This window comes from Xiphophorus maculatus, chromosome 8, assembly GCF_002775205.1.
Source record: "Xiphophorus maculatus strain JP 163 A chromosome 8, X_maculatus-5.0-male, whole genome shotgun sequence".
In the NCBI taxonomy this organism is placed as follows: domain Eukaryota; kingdom Metazoa; phylum Chordata; class Actinopteri; order Cyprinodontiformes; family Poeciliidae; genus Xiphophorus; species Xiphophorus maculatus.
In genome coordinates, this window is record NC_036450.1 from 18,827,050 (window position 1) to 18,847,116 (window position 20,067).

Below are 20,067 nucleotides of genomic sequence, written 5' to 3' on the forward strand. Positions count from 1 at the left end.
AATAAAGGACAGCCAACTCGTTTCAAAATGCCTTTTTTTATGAAGTAAATGAAACCACTAGACATCTCTATCAAAGTGCTACAGAGCGTAAAAATAACTTTATTATTATTATCATTTGTTTCCATTATTTGTACCGATGATTCTCTGTCAATGATTTCACAGCAGAAATTCTAAAACAACGGAGAACACCGGCCTCTGCTGATTAACAATCCGACTGATGTCTGCAGAATGAGTGACGGAGTAACATCTGGGGGTGACAAACGTCAGACTCGGGAGTTACATCTGTAAACTAAAATGACAACGTATTTAAGAGTACGACTAGCTCAAGGTTCACAATTTTAAAGATTTATTGGTATGCAGAAGCAGGCGATACAAACGATTAGATTGTGATTGCAATTTCTTCAATCAATAATGCATCTGGTCAAAGACTATTTGGAAAAAAAAAAAATTGTTAATCTTCTCACACGCGCACGCACACCTTTTATGCCTACATGTCATAAATACAATCAATCTGATATACAAATATTTGGATAGATTCATTTTCTGCAATATTTAAAATTCATCTTGAATTCTGGTTCCTGTTAGTTCAACAAACTTCCCTCCATTTGAAGCTGTCAGCTCAGAACCTTGAGATAACCATGGACAAAAAGACCCTCGGAGATCTTTGAAGGTGAACAAGTAAGTGGGGGCGAAGGGTTAAATAAATACCTGAAAGCAGCGATCAATCCCTGCATACTTCTCTTTCTTAAATCATCCAACATGCTTTGTTTAGTGGATCTAATGGAAATATCTACACAGCAAGACCAAACAAGCAAATCAACACACAAGTTGCCACCTCTAGCACGTAGACTGCTTATAGAAATCTCCAGTATGAAATTAAAAAGGTGCCACTTCCTTTGTATCCTTCACGTATCCGTCCAGACATCTAGAGCACAACGGGACGCTGGACGATCAGTGTTTTTATCCGTCAGCGTTAGTGGAGCAAGGCGTGTACACAAATTATGCCGACATGAACACACAGTTTGCTTGTGTTAATGTATCCATGATGCAAATCATTTTTCGACCCCCGTTTGGTTTCAGGAATAAGCCCTTCAAGGAAACTCTGTGCTTGTTACAAACACACACCAGCGACACCTACTGGGCTGATGAAGGTATAATAAAAAAAACAAAACAAAACAAACAAAAAAAAACAGTGGTTAAGCTGTTTTGATGAAAACCCACATGATGGGATCAAGCTTTTTAAATGAAGGCCAAAAGAGGAGTTCTTAAGACAGAGAGCAGTATGTCCATGTGCTTCATTTACTTCCAGGTAGACTCTCATTTTTGTCCATTTAGTCTATTAATTTCATTTCTCTGTTGAGGGGGATGTTTACTTATACACTGGGTACTGGCGCTGGCCCAACCGGCTAGACCGTTGTCCCCCTCCCGATGGTGCACTTGTCTGGGAAAGAGACAGAAGACATTCAAATGGGACATCATGTGAACAAACAGGGCAAAAAAAAACAAACATGGTGGACAGACCAAATAAAACATGCTGCTTTAAAAACCACACCTGTGAAAACTGCGTAGGGTTATAAAAAGTGACACCTCCTGCGGGTGTAGTCCCCTGGTTGGGATGACTCTGTCCAGGGAAAAGCAGAGGTACTTTGGTACTTCGATGTTGACACATTGATTCACAACAAATTGCCAGGGGGAAAGTGGAAAGACGATGCAGACTGGATCCACGGTGAGGCACCATCACAAACCACTGTTAATGCGTATTTCAGTAGCCATGCAAACTAGATGCTAGGGTTAGAGCAACTCGCCTAGGACAACTTTAAAAGTTACATTTAAACCATTGCATCCATCTCCAGCATGACCGACTCTGATCATTTAATGTTTTTTTTTCTTTCAAGCAAATGGAGGATATTGAATAGGGTCCTACTAACATGTGCAGTGAGCACATTGGCTTGAAAAAAGTATTCCCAACCTTTGCATTTAATTTTTCACATTACAACGTCAAACTTTGATGTATTTTAGTAGGGCTTTTTGTGTGATAAATTAAAAAAGTAGTGAATATCAGTGAAACCGAGGGAATTCTGAGGGAGTTCTCCAACATTTACTGAATCTTGGTATGAATCCAGTTGTTCTATGAAGGAATCACAGACAACATGAGTGAAGAAACGGCACCAAGAAGCTCAAACAGGTCAGGAAGTTTAAAAGTTTCATCAATGTATAAAACAATACAGCACGGTTTCATTTGTCTTATGAAAACTCAAAGAAAATAGTACAACTGCAAATCAACTTAAACACCTTGCCCAGGCAAGGTGAACATTAATCAGAGAAGCAACCAAAAAAACCTGAGAAAATTTGCTCACGAGACAATTAATAGTTTTGCACTCCACAAATCTGGCCTTCATGGAAGACAAGCAAAAAGAAAGTCAATGACTGACTGAAAGGAAACACTGAAACGTCAAGTCAGCAGTTTACAACAAGTCATATAAAGATACAGCAAATGGTGAAAGAAGAGGCTCCGGGTGAATGATGCCGAAATTTATGTTTTTGGCCTAAATGTAACAGAAGACCTCCATGGTGAAACACAGTGGAGGCAGCTTCATGTTGCTGGGAAGCGTATCTTCAATAGGGACAGTATAGCTGGTCAGAGTTTAACGAGGATGGACAGAGGTAAATAAAAGATGATGCTGGAAGTGAAGCTGTTTTGGGCTGCAAAAGTCTTGAGACTGAACAGAACAGCAATCCAAAACATCCAGTCGAAGAGAAAATTACGACTATCAACATCCAAGAGATTAAGAGGTGAGACTTGAAAGTTACTGCTCACAGATGCTCCCCTGTCAAACTGACTAAGCTGGAGCTATGTCGCTAAGAAGAATTAAAAATAAAAAAAAATTAAAAATCACTCTATATGTGCAAAACTGGAAGACATATTCTAAAAGCAAACAACTTCTAGCTGCAACTGCAGTGAAGGGTGTTTCTACAAAGTTTGTCCTGAGGAGAGATGAATGAAGATGCACACAGTGCTTTTCAGATTTTTATTTATAACTTATTTTGATACATTTTACTTTTCTTCCGCATCACATTTACTATTTTTTCTATTACACCTACCCATAAGATACAATTGGACAAGTTTGAGGTTGTAATGTGGGAATACAGAAATATATACGTATTTTGGTTAGCAAAAGCCTCACTACAGCTGTCAGAAATTTTTTTGACCCCATAAGAATGTGCCATGAATCAAATTTCATAGCAGCTGCCAGCTACTATTGCAATAACTTTCTTCCTTCAGCGTTGCGTTTTCTTAAATAGATACAGAGCGGAGATGGTAATGCTGGAGACAGCAGGTGGTAACAACAAGCAGACATTCTAGGGCTGATGCTCAGCAAAGCCTTGGATGTAAATGGTGAAGTTTTAATGATGAGATGCTGCAGAACAGAAACAGGAAGATGCTGGCAGGGCATTATTTAAGGACAGACTAGAAGTACCTGGTTTAAATGCTGACTCACTTCGCGTGATAAAGAACTCATTGAGCTAGAACGTGACAGCTAAAGAAAACAAGTAGGAAGGAAACAAAAAGAGAAAAAAAAATCCCATCACCTTGTATTAATAATCTTTCATGCACTTGATTAGATCAATTTCCACAATCAAGTAAAGAATAAAACTAAGTAAATGAGCATCAAACAACTGTAGTTCTTAGAAAACAACACCGCATTGATGGAATTATATTGCAGAGACACATGGAATATAAATTATTGTAATTATCCAGGCATTCAGCATGAGAAAGATGAGAGTTAAGGTTGGTATGCATGCATCCTTGAGTCTTCTCTTACAAGAACTTAAAAAAGCAAACTATGCAGTCAAGCTTTATCTCATTGTGCCATAAAGCATAAAGCCCATTATACTGACAGATGGATCTTACCTCTCCTGACTGTGACCCATCTGGAACAGGAGGACCTTCTGGGGCCGGAGGTAACAGCGTGGGGTTGAACACCTGAGCCGGTCAAAAGATTCAAGATGAGTAAAGGTGCAACTTTGTACCTTAAAAATTGGATTTCCATCTTGACATTTTGAAGGATTTCAAGTTTTATTGCCGTCTATATAACTATTGAGATAAGATAGTGAAATATTTACATGACTAAAGTTTAATTCAAGGTGCTTAAGCACGTTTTAATGTTATAACTCCATACTTTTCCAGAATACTTATTCCATTTTTTGGTCTACTTTTAAAGTACAAATACAGTAGTTCACAGCAGATATTCCAAAATACGTTAGGTCTTAAACACTGAAATAGACAAAAAAAACCCCAAAAAACAGATCGCTTGATTCCCTGATGAGAATAATTCCTAGAAATACAAACGTTTCCCCCTACTCCATCCTGATCCAGACATGGAAAATAATTTAAATTTTCATCTACTCCCAGACTGCATAGGAACGCAGGATGTTGTGCAAATGTTTAAAAACCAAAGGAACCTGTGGAGGAGCGCTGCTGTTTGGTGAATTCTGCTCTTGATTTCCACCTTCACTGCCTTCCCGAGGCTGCTGGTCACTGGGAGCTTCACATAAAGAGAGAAACAGAAAATATTTCATTTTGCTTTTAGGTATTTTGCTTCATTAGCTTTTCTCAGCGCATCAACAAAAAAACTGAAAAGAAAAGATTCTTAAGTTTCACTGCTGTCTTGAATTTGGGCAAAAACAAGAAAAAGCTTGAAGGAGCGACGCATCTCATCTGTCCTCTAGTTACATCTCAAGAATTTTGAACTCTTCAAATAAAAGTTAAGCTGCAATGTGAAAAAACAGCAGGAAAAAAAAAATTACTTATGTTCCAGTCTGAGATGTTTTGAAATGTTCTTGGTTCGCTCATTGTATTTTCACGACACACACCTGAACTAGGCACAAACAGGTTAGCAGGCATGGGCATGGGGGCCAAAGGAGCAAATAGGTCCACAGGAGCCGGGGCCACTCCACTCGGCTTAGCTGTTCCGCTTGGGTTCAGAACGTCCACATATCTGCTCCTAGTGCCTAAGAAGACAAACAGTCAAACAAATTACAACTAAGGATTTAAAAGATACATGGCATCCATAAATATCTGCCCTGAAAAGTATGAGGCCGAGTCAAATTTCCAGTCTACTGTGCATCTTACCTGCTTTTCTGGAAAACATGTTGACGGCAGACCCAGCACCCGGAGGGGCAGTGGGCCCCCCAGGACCAGGCATCTGAGGCATCTTGGGAAAACCGGTTGGAGGTGGAGGAGGAGGCTTACTCTAACAGAAAAAAACAAACCAATCAAAAAAAAAGGCTTGTTTAAGATCTATATTTTTAAAATATCCATTTATTAACCACCGACCTCTTCTTCAGGCTCATTCAAGTCAACCCATCTATTTTTCTTTTCATCCCAAACAATCTGGCAACGATAAACACATAAACCCATAGATTGGTAAAGAACAGTTCTAGAGTTGAGGTGGAAGGAAATAAAATAAGCACATATAACTTACAGAAGGATTTTTATCATCTGGCAAGTGAGCCTCATTTTTTCTCTTCCCAAAGGGCCAAAATGACCAGCCTTTACTCTGTTTGCATGGAAAGGAAGCGCTGCGTTAAACAGTGTAATACTGCAGTGTGCAGCTTTAGAAATTGTAAGAAAGCGATGAACCTTTTCTGGAGAATCCTTCTTGGCTTTCCTGGCCTCCTCTTTGCGTGGCTGTTCGGGAATCGAGGGCGGAGGTGGAGAGGCCTGTTTTACAGCAGAGTTGCTCCGCTCTCTTCCACCGGAGTGAGTGGAAGATTCAGAGGCCCTGCGAGAGCTGCGTCCAGATGGCTGGAAAACAAAATATTCTGATAAGAACACGCTTTGATACACTCTGGCATTTACATAACAAATGAAATACTTAGTCGATCAAACTAAGGGCTTCACCACATAATAGTAAAACCAAGTAATTTTAGTGAGTAATAATCATCTCAAGGGAATTTAATATGTTTCGAGACATTAAGCTCTGGTGTGAAATGTCAGTGTTATACCAACATACCAAATGCATTGAAGATTGTGAAGTTGTTCGTGATCTCCTCGGACCCTGCGGAACCAAATAAACAAGGTAAGCATTTTCTCTTGTATTAGTGGTTTCCAACATTTTTTGCCACATAGACCAAAATCATCAAGCTTGTGCTCCATAAATTCAATATATATTTCTATCAAAACGAGAAGGTAATTGTACACTAAAATTTGTCATTTTCAATTCAGTTTATTAATTTATACGGCACCAATTCACAACAAATGACATCTAGAGGCACTTTGCAAAAGGTAACTTCAATCCAATCATACATACATTCCAACTGATCCGAACAGTAAAATAAGCTCAGTTAATTATTCAACGTAGCTTAAAAAGTTTCTAACTAAGGAAACCCAGAAGATGGCATCGAATCATTGACTAATTTAGGTAGCTGGTATTTCAATAAAAGGAACAAAGTCTGACTTTTGTAAGGAAAGGATCTATAAATCATTTTAGATCTGAAACATAAAAAGGGCTTTGTATGTTTGCCTTATTAAAAAAAAAACTAGAAATGGAATAAAGATTTCTAAATTGTCTAAAATGAATCCTTTTTTGTTTCAAATTTCCTTTTTGAAAAAAAAAAAAACACTAGCTGTACTGAGTCATGTTTGGTAAATGGGTCAACCCCAGTTTGCCTGTGCTGGTGTGAAAAAATTCAGCCATCTGTGAATGGGGTCAGAGGGTGTTGTTAATTTGGAACTTGGACAACCCTGTCTCATAAAAAAATTAAAACTTATTTTAGGTTGTTTTAGAACTGCAGGCGGGTAAATACTGACCATGAAAGCCATGTGGTCATACAAGTCCATCTGAGGTGTGAAGGAGCTTCTGCGTGGGGAGGATGATATTGGATGGGTGGGATGCATCTCCGGGTGGGGTGGGGGCGGCTGCTCCATGGGGGCCATATGTCCAGGAGAGGGAGGCATGTGCTGGGGCATCTGAAAAGGTGGGTGAGTCATTTGAACAGGTGAATGTGGCACCTGTGAGGGAAACATGTGAGGCGACATTTGGCCCTCTTGTGGTGAGGGAACAAATTGCTGGTGGGCTCCGAGATAGGCCTGCTCATGTTGATGGTGGAAGGGGGGGTGGGCGACGCCAGGATCCTGTGGAGGGAATCCAGACATGGGGATTTGGCCCGGTGGTCCACTGGGGGATACGGGGTAGAACTGGGGCACATCGCTTGAGGGTGGGAGCTGAGCTGGAGCCGCCCCCTCATGGAGAATGGAGGAGGGAGCTGGAAGGAAGTGAAAGAGATTCAATCTATCTGCCAGCACTAAGAGCTAATCACACACAGAGCAAAAGTTTGAACACATTCACACACACCTGGAGGCATCAACTGTACTGCCTGCGGTTGAGGCCCAGGCATTAATGAGCTCATGAGCTGGTTATCGGGGGCCTGGCCGTCCACTTCCAGATGCATGCTGTAAGGTTCAGGTGGACTCTGGGGCTCCAAGTCTGAACTTTCGCTGATGCAATCAAACTGTGCAGGAGTACTTCTGTCCCTGTTGTATGTAATCACACCAGTCTTACAAAAAGAGAGAGAAGAAATCATCAAATATGTTAATTGTTTAAAAATTACATTGTTTGTTTAAGTCAATCTAAATCTGATGAATTTCTGGAAAATAAAACCTTATATCGAATTTTTGAAGAAATCTATCGTTACATAGTTCCCTGTTGGAACTAGCAAGAAATGTTTGCAATTATATTATGCCACAAGGTGACGTAGAACCGTTGCTCTTCCTCACCCTGATCTGTCCATCCAGCTGTTTGAGGCGAATCAGCCATTGAGGCTCAATGAACAGCTCCTGCTCAGGTCTTTCCTTTAGTTGCGGATCAAAGAACCGCAACTTTTCTGACATCTTTAAGCGAAAAGAAAATAAATAAATAAATCACATGTGTCAAAGAGTCAAATATAAAAAGATATCAAAAGCAAGGAACAACTACAAACCTGTATGATCTGGCTGATGAACACAGGGGAGTAGTAGGAAGCATGCATAAGAACCGTCTTTGCGATAACTTCACAGTAATGAAAAGCTTGGGCAGACAGGCCTGATTCAGCCAGTCGGCATGCATAGATTAGTTTAAACACCTGATGGAGGACAGAAAGAGAGAGAATATAGTCCTCAGATATTTTATTTACAATGTAATTATGAATGCAAAAACATATGAAACAGGCTTGAACAGGCTTCTAAAACTAACAAAAACCCACCTGGAAGTTGGGCAGTGAACAAGGCTGGGAGCCCAGAGATTGAGCGTACTCATAGGCCTCCGTCCTCTGGATTGCTTCATTGGTGGCAAACTGATTAAAGGCCAAACTGAAGGCAAGAGACAGAGTTAAATGTCTGGCTTGTTTTCAGTTTATGCCAAAAGACATATCCAGGACGGTGTGTGTGTGTTTTGGGCTAACCTGTGGTTGGATCCAAGCAACACCAACTTGGTGCTCTTCTTGGTGTAAACCCCCAGGCCAACTTGGGCCATCAGGTAACAGAAGTGAGCAGCGTCAGTCAGCCCTTTAGAAGCTTTTCCAAAGCAGAAAAAAATAGTCAAAAATGTTAGGAATGTAGCTACCAGCTGCCATTAATGTCAATACAGTTTAAACAACTTCCACTAGATAGAGTCTTAATAAAATAATCATACCCAGAGTGTCACCCATAGTGGTGATAGTGCGAGTGTCCAAGTCCATATTGTGTGTTAGGTTTGAGAGGACCATGGCCAGATGGGGGCGCCAGTCACCCCACTTCTCCTCTCCACAGCACTGCATAAGTGAAAATAGAAATGTTCAATTTAGATAGCTGGAAAATCATTGTCAACAACTTCTTCAGCACACCAGTTTAAAAACAGGTTGTAAGGACGTACCGTAGCTGAAGCAGGCATTCTCCCTGACATCAGCTGGTACATTGTTTGGAGAGGGTCATTCATGGGCAAACTATTGGCAAACCTGAAGAAGAAAACATTTTAATGATGAGAAAACCATAATTATAGGTTAAGAAACTTCAACTGCAGCTACTTCACCTTGTCATGACACGTGCATGTGTCCTGTTGTCCATCTTACTAGCCAACAGCAGGGCGTGACCCCAGAGACCTCCTTTCATGGCTGCTTCAAGTGCATCCTTTTTTCATCAGACAAAGAATAAAATGTGTCAGATATGTTTGGCTTAAAATAATTATGTAATTTTGCTAATCATTGTATCTCCTACCTTTTTGCGCCCAAACAGAAGCAGCTCTCTGAAGCGCTCCGTTTCCTTGCCAACGTTCTCTGGGACAATCATGAAAGTGTCGGACAGAAGGGACAGCGGTCCAGCTCCAGGCTCCTCTTCTGCTCGTGCAAGAGGTTCATTGTTGAAATCAATCAAGTTGGCTTCGTTGGGACTCTTGCCAGGCAGCCAGACAGAGCGATGCTCCTTCAGCAACAGGTCAGCGATGTCTGTGCCGACCACAGTCTGAGGAAATGGAAAAAAACAACCAGAAAAGACCAAATTTTAATCAAATAATAATTGTTCAGGTATTTCTACAGCTGCAGGCAGCACAGTCTCACCCCATTCTGTCTACAAAGCAATACAATGAAATCCCAGAGCAGGCGGGCAGAGTCTCTGTCCAGCAAGTTGTTGTCACGGGAACACTCCATTGCTTTGTTTTGAGAGAATTTTATCACATCAACCTTGTGGGTCTCCTCCCTGTTGGCATGACAGAAAATGTTAGGATATAATATGTTTCATTACAAAAACCTAAACTGCAGCAAAAAAAGAAGCTAAATTTAGGATGAATTTCAATGTTGTTTGAACTCAACATTCTGCTTTTTTGTTACACTACTTTGCATTATTTGGATCACTAAAAAACTGAAGTCTGGTTCTTTAAGGAGTTTACTTTCACCAAGATTCTGTGAAGTATTTGAGATGGAGATAACTAGAAAAATACACGTACTTAATCAGAGGTCCAGGGAAACCTCGCAGCTCAGCCTGATCTGCGGTGTCCTGCAGCATCGTCTAAAAGGAGAAGTAGAAGATAAAATAATACATAACATATTCTTTACATTATTTTCTGCTCACAATCATCTACAATGTTTGTATCTCCAAAAAGGCGATAGAAACAAATTTTACAACCTATGATCCATAATTAAGGAATGCCTACTTTACGGTTAATGCATAATGAGATAAAGTAACTTAATGTGTGCTGAAATTTAAACCTTAAAGCTCTGTACAAAACAATAAATAAAAACTTTTTACAATTTTTTACAGTAAATGTACCTCCATGTTGTGGATCTCAACCAGAGCAGGCTGCCCAGCTGAGGGCAGATTGGGCAGGACTTGGATCAGATGACCTCCAGGTCCAAAGCGAGCACAACGATGGGGCATGGTAAACTTTTCTGGGGTTGCAGGACGAGGGGGAGCTGAAAGGGAAACAATGGTTACAGTGTAAGTAACTAAGTGAGATATAATAAAGAAAAAAACATTTAGTACTTGGAGAAACGCTTTAAAAATATATACATATTCTCCAAAAACTGAGTTTTGTAAGATTACGTTGCTCTGGTGCAATCCAGGTACTGTCCGCAGTGTACTCTGAGGGATACATGTACTGGCTGTAGTTCTGAGTAGCGTTCGTTTGATTTGGATACTGGCCATAAGAGTAGTCAACAGGGAGAGTGGATTGTGTTGTGTCATAAACTGCAGACACCAAGTCAGGCTGGCTCCTGTACACCTGGCTCTGCAATTGAAGTGCAGAAAAAAAAAAGAGTTGAGAACAAGGTGGCAGAAGATCCAGGTCCCCTAAAATTGAAAACAAAAATTTTTTTTTATTGCCTATGAAATGAAAAGCAGCCATGACAGTTCACCTGCTGTGACCGTGAGCTGAAGCTGCTTCGTCTGCTGTGATGACTGGTGGAGCTGTGCACACTGTGTGCCGACTGCTCGCTATGCACGCTGCGCCGGTCAAAGTCGTCGCCGTAAGGATCTCTCCCGCGCACGTTGTCGTCGTCAAAACTGCGATCATATCCGGGATAGTACTGCCATTGGTCGTCGTAGCCATCTTTCCTGTGAGTGAGCCAATAAAACACTCAGCAGGAGTAAACTGATTGGACTCATGCATAACTACGCTATTTTACATCTTGTTGACTTCATTGTACTTTTTACTAAAATGTACAAAGAGTTTTAATAACGCATACCTGGACGGATACTGCTGATTATAGTAGCCGTTTCTGTATGCGTCATTGTAATAAGACCAATAGGATTGATCATAGTATCCTCTGTATCGCTGGTCGTACTGTCCATAGTTGTATCCTTTTTAAACAAAAAATGGAGAAAAAAGAAGATAATTGACAAATACATGAAACTTTTTCTGTGATAAATCATTGTCAAATTGACATTGTATTAGCAAATAGCTCATACCTCTATAATCATAGTGCTTGGGGTAATCTGCATAATATTCACCGTAGGCACTTCGGTTTTGCCGTTGGTAATCTTCAGAATAACCTTGCCTGAAGGACAACACAAGGTGATATTTCACAGGATCGGCCCACGTGGCACAATACAACACATGAAATTGAAACATGCCCAAAGTGTTATTTCAACATGCAAATCCAAACATGATCCTGCAATTAAGCAGCCTTGTGTGTGTGTTGACTAAAGACCGACAAAAAAATGTAGTTTTTAACAGTAAATGATTTCAAAGTAAAGGATGCAAAATAAATCATCAATGCAATTTCTGTTTTGCATTAAAAATGCATAAAAGACCACTCGAAAACGCAATGTTTGTCATTTCATATTTGCAGTAATTAAAATACACACTTTGGATGGCAATAAGATATTGAGGCTGTTGGATGGAGTCTCATTCCAGCGAATTCACACACTTGACACAGCAGTAAGAGTGTTTTATAATAGCATTAATTTTTAACTTCAATTTCCTAATAATGTGCAGACCTTACTAAGTATTTGTTCATTGGAGTCAAAGGTAAGGTAAAGAGCAGATTGCTGCTTACAGGGATTACAGCTTCAAATATGATCTAACTGAATAGACAGTAAATATGCAAATATTTGCACATTTCTTATTTTTAAATATTATTTTTATAAATTATAGTCATTCATTTGTTTTTCTAAAAGATGTTTTACATTAATTTGCCAGTTGTTCAGTTGCAGGAAACAAAAATCATAAGCATTGTATTATCAAAAATATCATTTAAGAATAATTGAGTTCAGTAAATCAAACGGCCCTCAATAACAATCACACTTCCCCATTTGGTTCTTTAGAAACATGTATTGCCCACCTCTGATAGACATAAAGAAACGAGAAGGCAAAAATCAAAGACATTCTTCTAGACAACTTTAATGGTGCCATATATGGAAAGAAAGAGTAATTTTTTAGAAGACAATGGATTATGATGTGTGTAAACAAAATTCCCCTTCAGAAAATATTAATAATCAGAATGGAAATGGTCAAAGTCATATTACTGTGCGATTTATCATGCAATTAATTGATTAAATGCTTTGCGACAGGCTTAATAGTGGTACACTACTACACCTCAGAAAAACAAAGTGATGACATTTTTTCAAGCAATTCTGACTTTTAACTATTGAATTGAAGAAGATTGTGAAGGTAAGATACTGAAGCAAGACTGACTGCTTCACTAACCTGGATGAAGGCCGGTCTGAGTACTGACTAGTCCTTGAGCTGGGTCGATCAGACTGTGGTTCTCTATATTGGTAGTTTGGATCACGGTAACCTGGGTTCTGCCCGTCATATCTGCCATACCAAGGGTCTCCTCTGCCTCGGTAGTTTGCATCCTAACAGGAAAGCATAAAAAAATGATTAATAAAGAGGGACACACAAGGCCACAGTTGCTCATAAATGCTAGCAAAAAATCGCCTCAACCCTTACTTGGTAATACTGCTGCATTCTCGGATCTCCAGGTGGAGGTGGATACTGGCCTGGAGGATACTGTCCTCTGCTATCTGTGTATTCTCCATAGTTTCCATAGTAGCTGCTGTACATCTGCCCAGATCCAGGAGGAGGAGGAGGATGCACATAGCCTTGATGGCTGCCTGCAGAGGAGGGTGGTCGGGGAGCTTCAGCTGGAACTGCTTGGGAATCCCCCTGAGGTACGGCCCCCTGCGTGCCTGGGGGGCACACCCCAGGAGCAGCAGGAGGAGGAGCATTCCCTCCAGCAGGTCCTTGTGCCGGAGTTGAATATTGACCTTGAGAAGGTTGGGTTCCACTGACAGGAACAGCAGGAGCATCCCTCTGTCCCTGCAATGCAGCTTGAGAATTGGATGTCTTAGGAGGTTCACTTTGTGTCTGCTGAGTGTTTGGAGCAGCTGGAGGCGGTCCTGGTGGAGCTTGTGAGGTGGATGTAGAAATTACTGTCTGGATAGAGAGATTCCCTCCGTCTCTTACTCCCTGCTGAGCATCCTTGGTGACCTGCAGGTAAAATCCATTACTAGACTGTGACGACTCATGCAAAGACGACGGCTGGCCGTACGCCTGGCTCTGACCATGTGATTGGTGCATAGAAAAATCAAGCAGTTCGTAGTTTAATGTCTGATTATGATTAGAGACAGAAGCAGTCACGAGAGAAACGGGCTGTGAATTAACAGTAGAATGGCTTTCTGCCCCCAATGATTGGCCCCTTGAAAGAGGAGGGTGAACAGGTTGAGAGAGTGGTGGAGTTGTGATTTCTGAAGTTGCTCCAACTGTTTTGTCTCGAGTCAGATTGAGCGGACCCTGATTAGGAGCGGAGGAACAGAAAGCCGCGGACCCAAAAGAAAAGAGCGGACTTTGCTTAGAAGGTAGGGCTGATGGTAGAGAGATACTGGCACCAAGCCCTTGTGCGGGAGGTCTTTCAGGGGACACAACTTCTCCATGATTAGTCTGAGTGGATGACGGGGTAGGAATGCTGGGGGGAATCACGCTGTAATTGGATACAGGCGGGGCAATTAAAACGGGCTGATGAAGTGAGCCAGACACGAGCAGAGATGCGTAACCCAGGCCGCTTTGAGAGTCAGCTGGCTCTGCATCACTCACCTTTGGTGGGTTTTCTAGGTTCTCTGAATGCTGCTGAGAAGCTGTCTGAACTCTCTGCGAGGCCTGTAGGTCCAGCGGACAATCCTCTGGTGGCTGGATGACGTCAGCACTGGGTTCTCTTAATGGGGCTAAAACTGGGGGGGCTGCAGGGGCGAGGAGGATATTGGTACCCAAGCTCGTAGGGTCATTCTGAGCCCACAGAGTAGTGGCCGGACTCTCGCAGGGCCGATTGGCCCCAAAAGCACGAGACGAAGGTCGAGAATGAGGATGCACCACTGAGTGTGTTTGACTGGATAATACATCGCCGGGAGCAGAAACTGGAGCTTGTCCTGGCCCATAAATGTTCTCCATATTGTCTGGCGGTTGCTCCAAGTTACCAGATATGGAATCAGAACCTCCTTCAGCAACCATTTTAGCCCTATCGACTTCAACAGGACGCACTCCAACACCATGTGAACGCACGGGTTCAAAAGAGCTGTTAGCGCTTGCTTGGAAAATCCCAGTTGGTTTTGGTGGGCTAGGCGTGGGATGCCACATATGCTCTACTGAACCTTGCACTCCTACATCACCACTTGGAGATGTATCTATCTGCTCAAAGTAGCCTCCGGCAGCAGCAGCGGCAGCAGCAGAAGAGGTATTAGGATTATCGGCGAGACGAGGGCTTTCCTGCTGAATAAAGGTACCTTCGACTCCCTGGTGCCGACGGGGGTCGGTTCCACTTCCATGGCTCAAATTGCTGTAGTTGGATGACACACTCGCAGATCTCATTGGTCTTGGGACTGAATCCGGAGTTTCCAGGTTGGGTCCTGTTTCAAACTGGTCAACTGGGTTACATGCAGCAATAGCAGCAGCAGCACCGCTGCTGAATTCGTTGGGTAAAACTTCCTGGTTCGGAACACACTCCAAATTTTCCACGTGGTCAAAGTCATTATCTGGGAGCTTCTGGATGTGCCCCTGTAAAGGATGACTGCTTTCATTCATATAGGGAAGGCGTGAATGATCTGGAACAGACACTCCATGGTAATCGACAGTCAGATCTGAATGACTACTATGAGATGGTGGGTTGCTGTTATTCTGAAAAGATCCAGCAACACCATTTAATGCTTTATTCCTACCATCAGCAAGCGTTTCCTCGTTTTCCACATCACTCCCTTTGAAGAACATCGAGATTGTACCAGACTCTTGACCGTATACATCTGTGGCAGGGACAGAACTTGGCCCAGGTTGACTGACAGAACTAGGCCCCGTACTGGAAACATGAGGAGATCCAGTAGAGTCTGTAGGTGGCTGATGATGGCTCAAGCCGGTACCCATTTGGTGGTAGCCGGAGTCCTGCACTGGTTGGTTGAACCACAAGTCATGGGGCGCAGAGCTCTGACTGAAATAACTCTGGGTTTGGAAATGTGAGTTGAGGTGCTGGGGTCCATTTGGGTCAGGCAACAAAGAGCTGGCAGCTGCTACAGGGTTCTGAAGAGGAGCAGGGGGGTGAATTTGGGGATGTCCAGAGTAGGCTGGAGGAGTGGGGGCACTGTGGTGGGGTGACTGGCTGTGGGAGGGGTACATCTGGGTCTGTGGTGGTATATTTGAGGGCCGTGCTGGTGGATCAACAGTTGGTTGGAAATAGTTTTGAACTGAGGGAGGTCGGCTTGAGTGATCAGGAGCCCACTGAGTAGATGAAGATGAAGTTGGAAGGGGTTGAAAAGGCAAAGGATGACCAAGATGATGTGCCTGAAAATCCTGGTTAAAAAGTGTATTACTAGGTGCTGGTGACGTATGTGATGCATCTGTGGACATAGTTGCAGTTGGATCTCTTGAATTAAAATAGTCCTGTTCACTATTAGCCGATGCATATCCTGTGGGACTTGGAGATGGGAAAACACCAGCAGACGGTGTACCCTGAGGGGTGAATAAAGTCACCCCTGACAGAGATTGTGCTGGGGGACCAGCCACTGCAGCTGGAACATTTTCAAGCAACTGCGGTTGTGGAGGGAGTCCAGAACCAAGCTGAGAGTACATGGCATTAGGTGGAGTTTGCATTTGTGGTGGGCTGCTGTTAGGTATTGTAGGAAGACCACCTGCAGCCATGGGGGGTGGAGCTCTGCCAAAAGCAAAAGGGTCCGTTATGGGCTGGGTAGGAGGCGGCATAGTAGCTGTCACTGCTGTTGCATGCTTCTGAGGCCTTATTCTGCCTGTCATATTAGGCATCGAGGCCCGGGGTGGTCCAGCCCGAGGAGGTCCAGCCCGAGGGGTTGGTTGCATGTCTGCACAGCAAGTCCAATGACCAGGTCACTCTGAAAGATGTTACTGAAGAGACTGAAGTCAGGCGTAGCTGTAAGAAGTAAAGGAAAGAGGAAAGGGTTAATAAAAGCCACCCATGTTCCTTTGAAAGGAAATTACCACACCTTTATTTGTGTAAAAAGTACAACGTGGCAGCTTCTACATCAGAAAGTGTTTCAGCTATGTATACGTCCTCTCTGCATCGTCCCTTTAACTTATCTGCCCCTTTAACTTATCTCATGCATGCTAAGAAAAAAGCGTACTTAAATCTGCTGATATGCACAAAAACAGTGCTTTTAAGAGAAGGAAGTTTTCACCTTTCCTTGATATATTAAAATTTAAACATACTTCAAGGAAGTCTTGTAGAAATATAAAAAAAAATCACATCCCTATTCATTGGCTAAGAAGACAATGGCAACTAACTATTTTGTTTACTCTTATATATGCTTGTAGCGTAGCTACATTTGCAATTGATTTTGCTCATCATGTCGTCGTAATGGCCCCAGCATTTTTAAACGGCATTTTAAAAATACTAACAACTGCAATCAAAACAAAACTGGTTAATGAAGTACTGATCTCCTTCTCCAGAATTTCACAAAAAGTTTTAAAAAGTGAACTGAAAAAAAGCCTTACTTCTGCTTTCTGTATTTTTAATTAAACAATAAAAGAGTTGACTGACAGGCATTAGCAAACACAATCGAATAAGAAACCTATGAGATTTCTGTAAAACAATACGACAAATGCCTTATGTGATGTCTTCAGAGGTATGTGTGTTTTTGGGAGGGTGAATTTTAGCTTCAGTAAACTAATTACTCCAATAGCAAAACACATAAACACTGACCACGTCATATTGTTGGGTAAAATCTGCATCTTTACCAAGGCTGATTCATCTAAAAGAAAAGTACAATGATTTTGACTACTGCATAGGGATGAACAACAATATTGTTTTTAATATGAATCCATTAAATTGGAATTAGCTCTGCATACCACCAGATAAACAAAGTGAAAGCAATCACTGACTCAAAAAGCACTGACTAGTAATTAGACAACAAAATCCAATTAGATTAATAAATCTGTGATCTTACAATAATACATGCAACGAACTTCGACTTCGTTTAAATCCTATCATTTGTTATTGTAAGTCTGTCACATGGAAGCTAAGAAGATCTACGTGAATATGCTAAGCTAGAGAGGAGGATCAATAACAGCCACATCTCGCACGGAAGGAAAGTAGGTTCAGTCAGTCGGAAGAGAGATCCAAGATTTTTCAGATGATCAGGTTACAAATTTATAAAGAACAACCTGGTAGGCTAGCGATAACTATGTTGAAACTCGAAGTTCCAAAAAGTCCAAATGTTAGCTGCAACCTTGCAACTTGTCACCGATAGCTGGCATTAGCTATTACATAACCGAGGCTAGCTCTCTTTGGTCAGGCTCGACATTAAGTTACCGTTACAAATTAAGCTGCCTTAGAGGAAGGGTCCAGAGAGTGCTTTAGCTCAACAGCTAACAGGAACGCTACATGTCCACAGCGGCACACAGCAAAATACTAACATTATACATTAGCTTATGTGGGACAAAGTCGAGCAAGAAGACGGGCATCGTGTTGTTGTCGTACCAACTCTTCCGTGACAGGAAAACACACGGCTAAGTTACGAGTCCCTAGACAATCCTAGGGTGATTTAACAGGTTCACTGCCTGGTCAGCTAGCCTTAGCATCGTTAGCACCGCCAGCTAACTAGCCTGTGCTAACTAAAGGGTAACAGTGTAATTCCTCCTAGGGACACGACATTAAAATCCTTGTAGTACAACTTTGTTAACTGCGCTATGTGACTAATATTACACAATGTCAAAAACATTCATATATAAAAGTACGTTCTTACAAATATGCAGGACTGTAAGTCTCACACAACGCCACCATCTTCAATGAACACATCCTACTAGGCTACGTGTACAAGCTCCGTCACGGCCCAAACAACAATTACGTCCAAACGGGGCGGGGCTTGTTAGACTCCTGTGTGGATAAAAATTTAATTAAACAATGAGCAAAAAGGAATACTAATTTGCAAATGAATTATACAGAGTTATATATGCCAGTGGGTTTAAATTATTTACTACAAATTAAGTTTTTCAGAGACGTATTTATTAATGTATTTATTTTTAATACCTTCGTGGTATAAGGATATCATGTTATCAATAATGAGGAAGAAACTGCTAACATGACAGTTGTCCAGCAGACAATCAATGACGCCCCTCACAAGCAAGTTTATTATAAAAGAAACTAGCTATTATGAGTGTTGTCTCCAAACATATGAATAGAAAGTTAGGTGGAGGGAAAAAGTATGGTAGAAAAGGTTGCACAGCCTTGGTGGTGGGGGGGTTATGAAGCAAAAGCTATGTACAATTTTTGGGGAAGACTTGATTTGCAGCTAACGTTAGGACGTTAAGGGCTACCACACACACATATCTATGACATGGGGTACAGCTGTCAGGTTCCTTATCATATGCCAATCCTGAACCAGCAAGAATGTCAGAAGTGTCTTGCTTGGGCTGAGGAGAAAATTAAGTAAACTCCTTATCAGTGGTGCAAACTCCTCATCTAAGGTTAAAGTAAGTTTTGCATTTTATTTAGAAATCAAAGTTCCATAGTCTTGAGGACAAATGAGGTGGCACAGCTTGATATTGCCGAATGTTTTCAATGACAGTGATGATTTTGGAAGCCATGTCATCAGATCGTGTTTCATCAGGTCCAAAACTGGTTATGTTATATACAAGGAAGCTTTAGAGCACTTTACACTTCCCCTCTGTTGGGGGTTTATAATCAAAAGTACTAATACATGGGTCAATGTGTGATGTAATTTAAACAAATTCACCTGACCTGAACCCAAAAGAGAATCTATACAGGTTTTTAAAGATGAATATCAGGAATACTAGACCTTTCCGTGAATAACCAAAGGCCACCATTACAAACCTGGGTTTCAGCATTTCAACAGGCTGATCACCTCCATGCAAAATTGTCCTGATACAATTTCAGTTGATGAGTACTATATACATGACATGGGCACACTTTCAAATGATGCAGCATTTGTGCAATAAACATATCTTTTATATTGATGTTAACCTTCCAGACCCCTCAGATCTGCTGGTTCTGGTTCTGCTCTGCATCCCCAGAACCAGAACCGAACGAGAAGAAGTAGCTTTCAGCTTCTATGCACCACAAATCTGGAACAAACTTCCAGAAAACTGTAAAACAGCTGAAACACTGACTTCCTTTAAATCTCGACTAAAAACCCACCTGTTTAGAATTGTTTTTGAAATGTAATCAATTACGAATTTAACAATGGCACTTGACTTAATGCAATGTTTTGATTGTTGATTCTATGTTGCATGACTTTGTGTTTTTGTGTTTGTTATGATGGAAAGCACTTTGAAACATTCAAAGTGTGTATAGCACATTTCACATTGCTGCTGAAATGTGCTATACAAATAAAATTTGATTTATTGATTGACTAATTTGTGTTTTAGTTTTCTGAGAAAGTGAAGTTTCAGTTTCTATTAGGTAGAAGCGATAATTGTCAAATTTAATGCAATAAATGACTGAAATATTTCACAGTTTCTGTAATAAATTAATGAAATTTAACTTTCCCTTTTTGAGTTTAATTACTGAAGTAAAGTAAACTTTAAATGACACTAATTTATTTTAATGTGCCTGAAATGCAAGTGATTTCTGAACAGCACATCAGTG

The 20,067-nt window shown here is 41.4% G+C and overlaps 1 protein-coding gene across 5 annotated transcripts; it reads right to left on the bottom strand.

Annotated features, from left to right (window-relative positions):
- Nucleotides 1-79: 79 nt before the first annotated feature.
- Nucleotides 80-18,291, bottom strand: sec16a (SEC16 homolog A, endoplasmic reticulum export factor). Of its 5 annotated transcripts, XM_023338192.1 has the most exons (32): nt 18,206-18,291; nt 14,046-16,374; nt 12,903-13,442; nt 12,657-12,808; nt 11,417-11,505; nt 11,194-11,308; nt 10,864-11,062; nt 10,553-10,736; nt 10,280-10,422; nt 9,957-10,018; nt 9,571-9,709; nt 9,233-9,475; nt 9,048-9,145; nt 8,892-8,973; nt 8,673-8,790; nt 8,443-8,554; nt 8,245-8,350; nt 7,984-8,124; nt 7,781-7,894; nt 7,359-7,560; nt 6,815-7,269; nt 6,018-6,062; nt 5,645-5,809; nt 5,487-5,561; nt 5,339-5,395; nt 5,135-5,255; nt 4,876-5,013; nt 4,465-4,547; nt 3,914-3,985; nt 3,480-3,539; nt 1,553-1,621; nt 80-1,441 (listed from the first exon to the last, which is right to left on the bottom strand). In XM_023338192.1, exons 2-32 carry the CDS (start codon nt 16,302-16,304, stop codon nt 1,370-1,372), a joined length of 6,510 nt encoding a protein of 2,169 aa, XP_023193960.1. In that variant the 5' UTR covers nt 16,305-16,374; nt 18,206-18,291; the 3' UTR covers nt 80-1,369. The 5 variants fall into 5 exon arrangements, with proteins under 5 accessions (XP_023193960.1, XP_023193957.1, XP_014324122.1 ...); XM_023338189.1 differs by having other exon boundaries at nt 3,501-3,539; nt 12,903-16,374; XM_014468636.2 differs by having other exon boundaries at nt 12,903-16,374.
- Between the last annotated feature and the right edge of the window lie 1,776 nt (nt 18,292-20,067).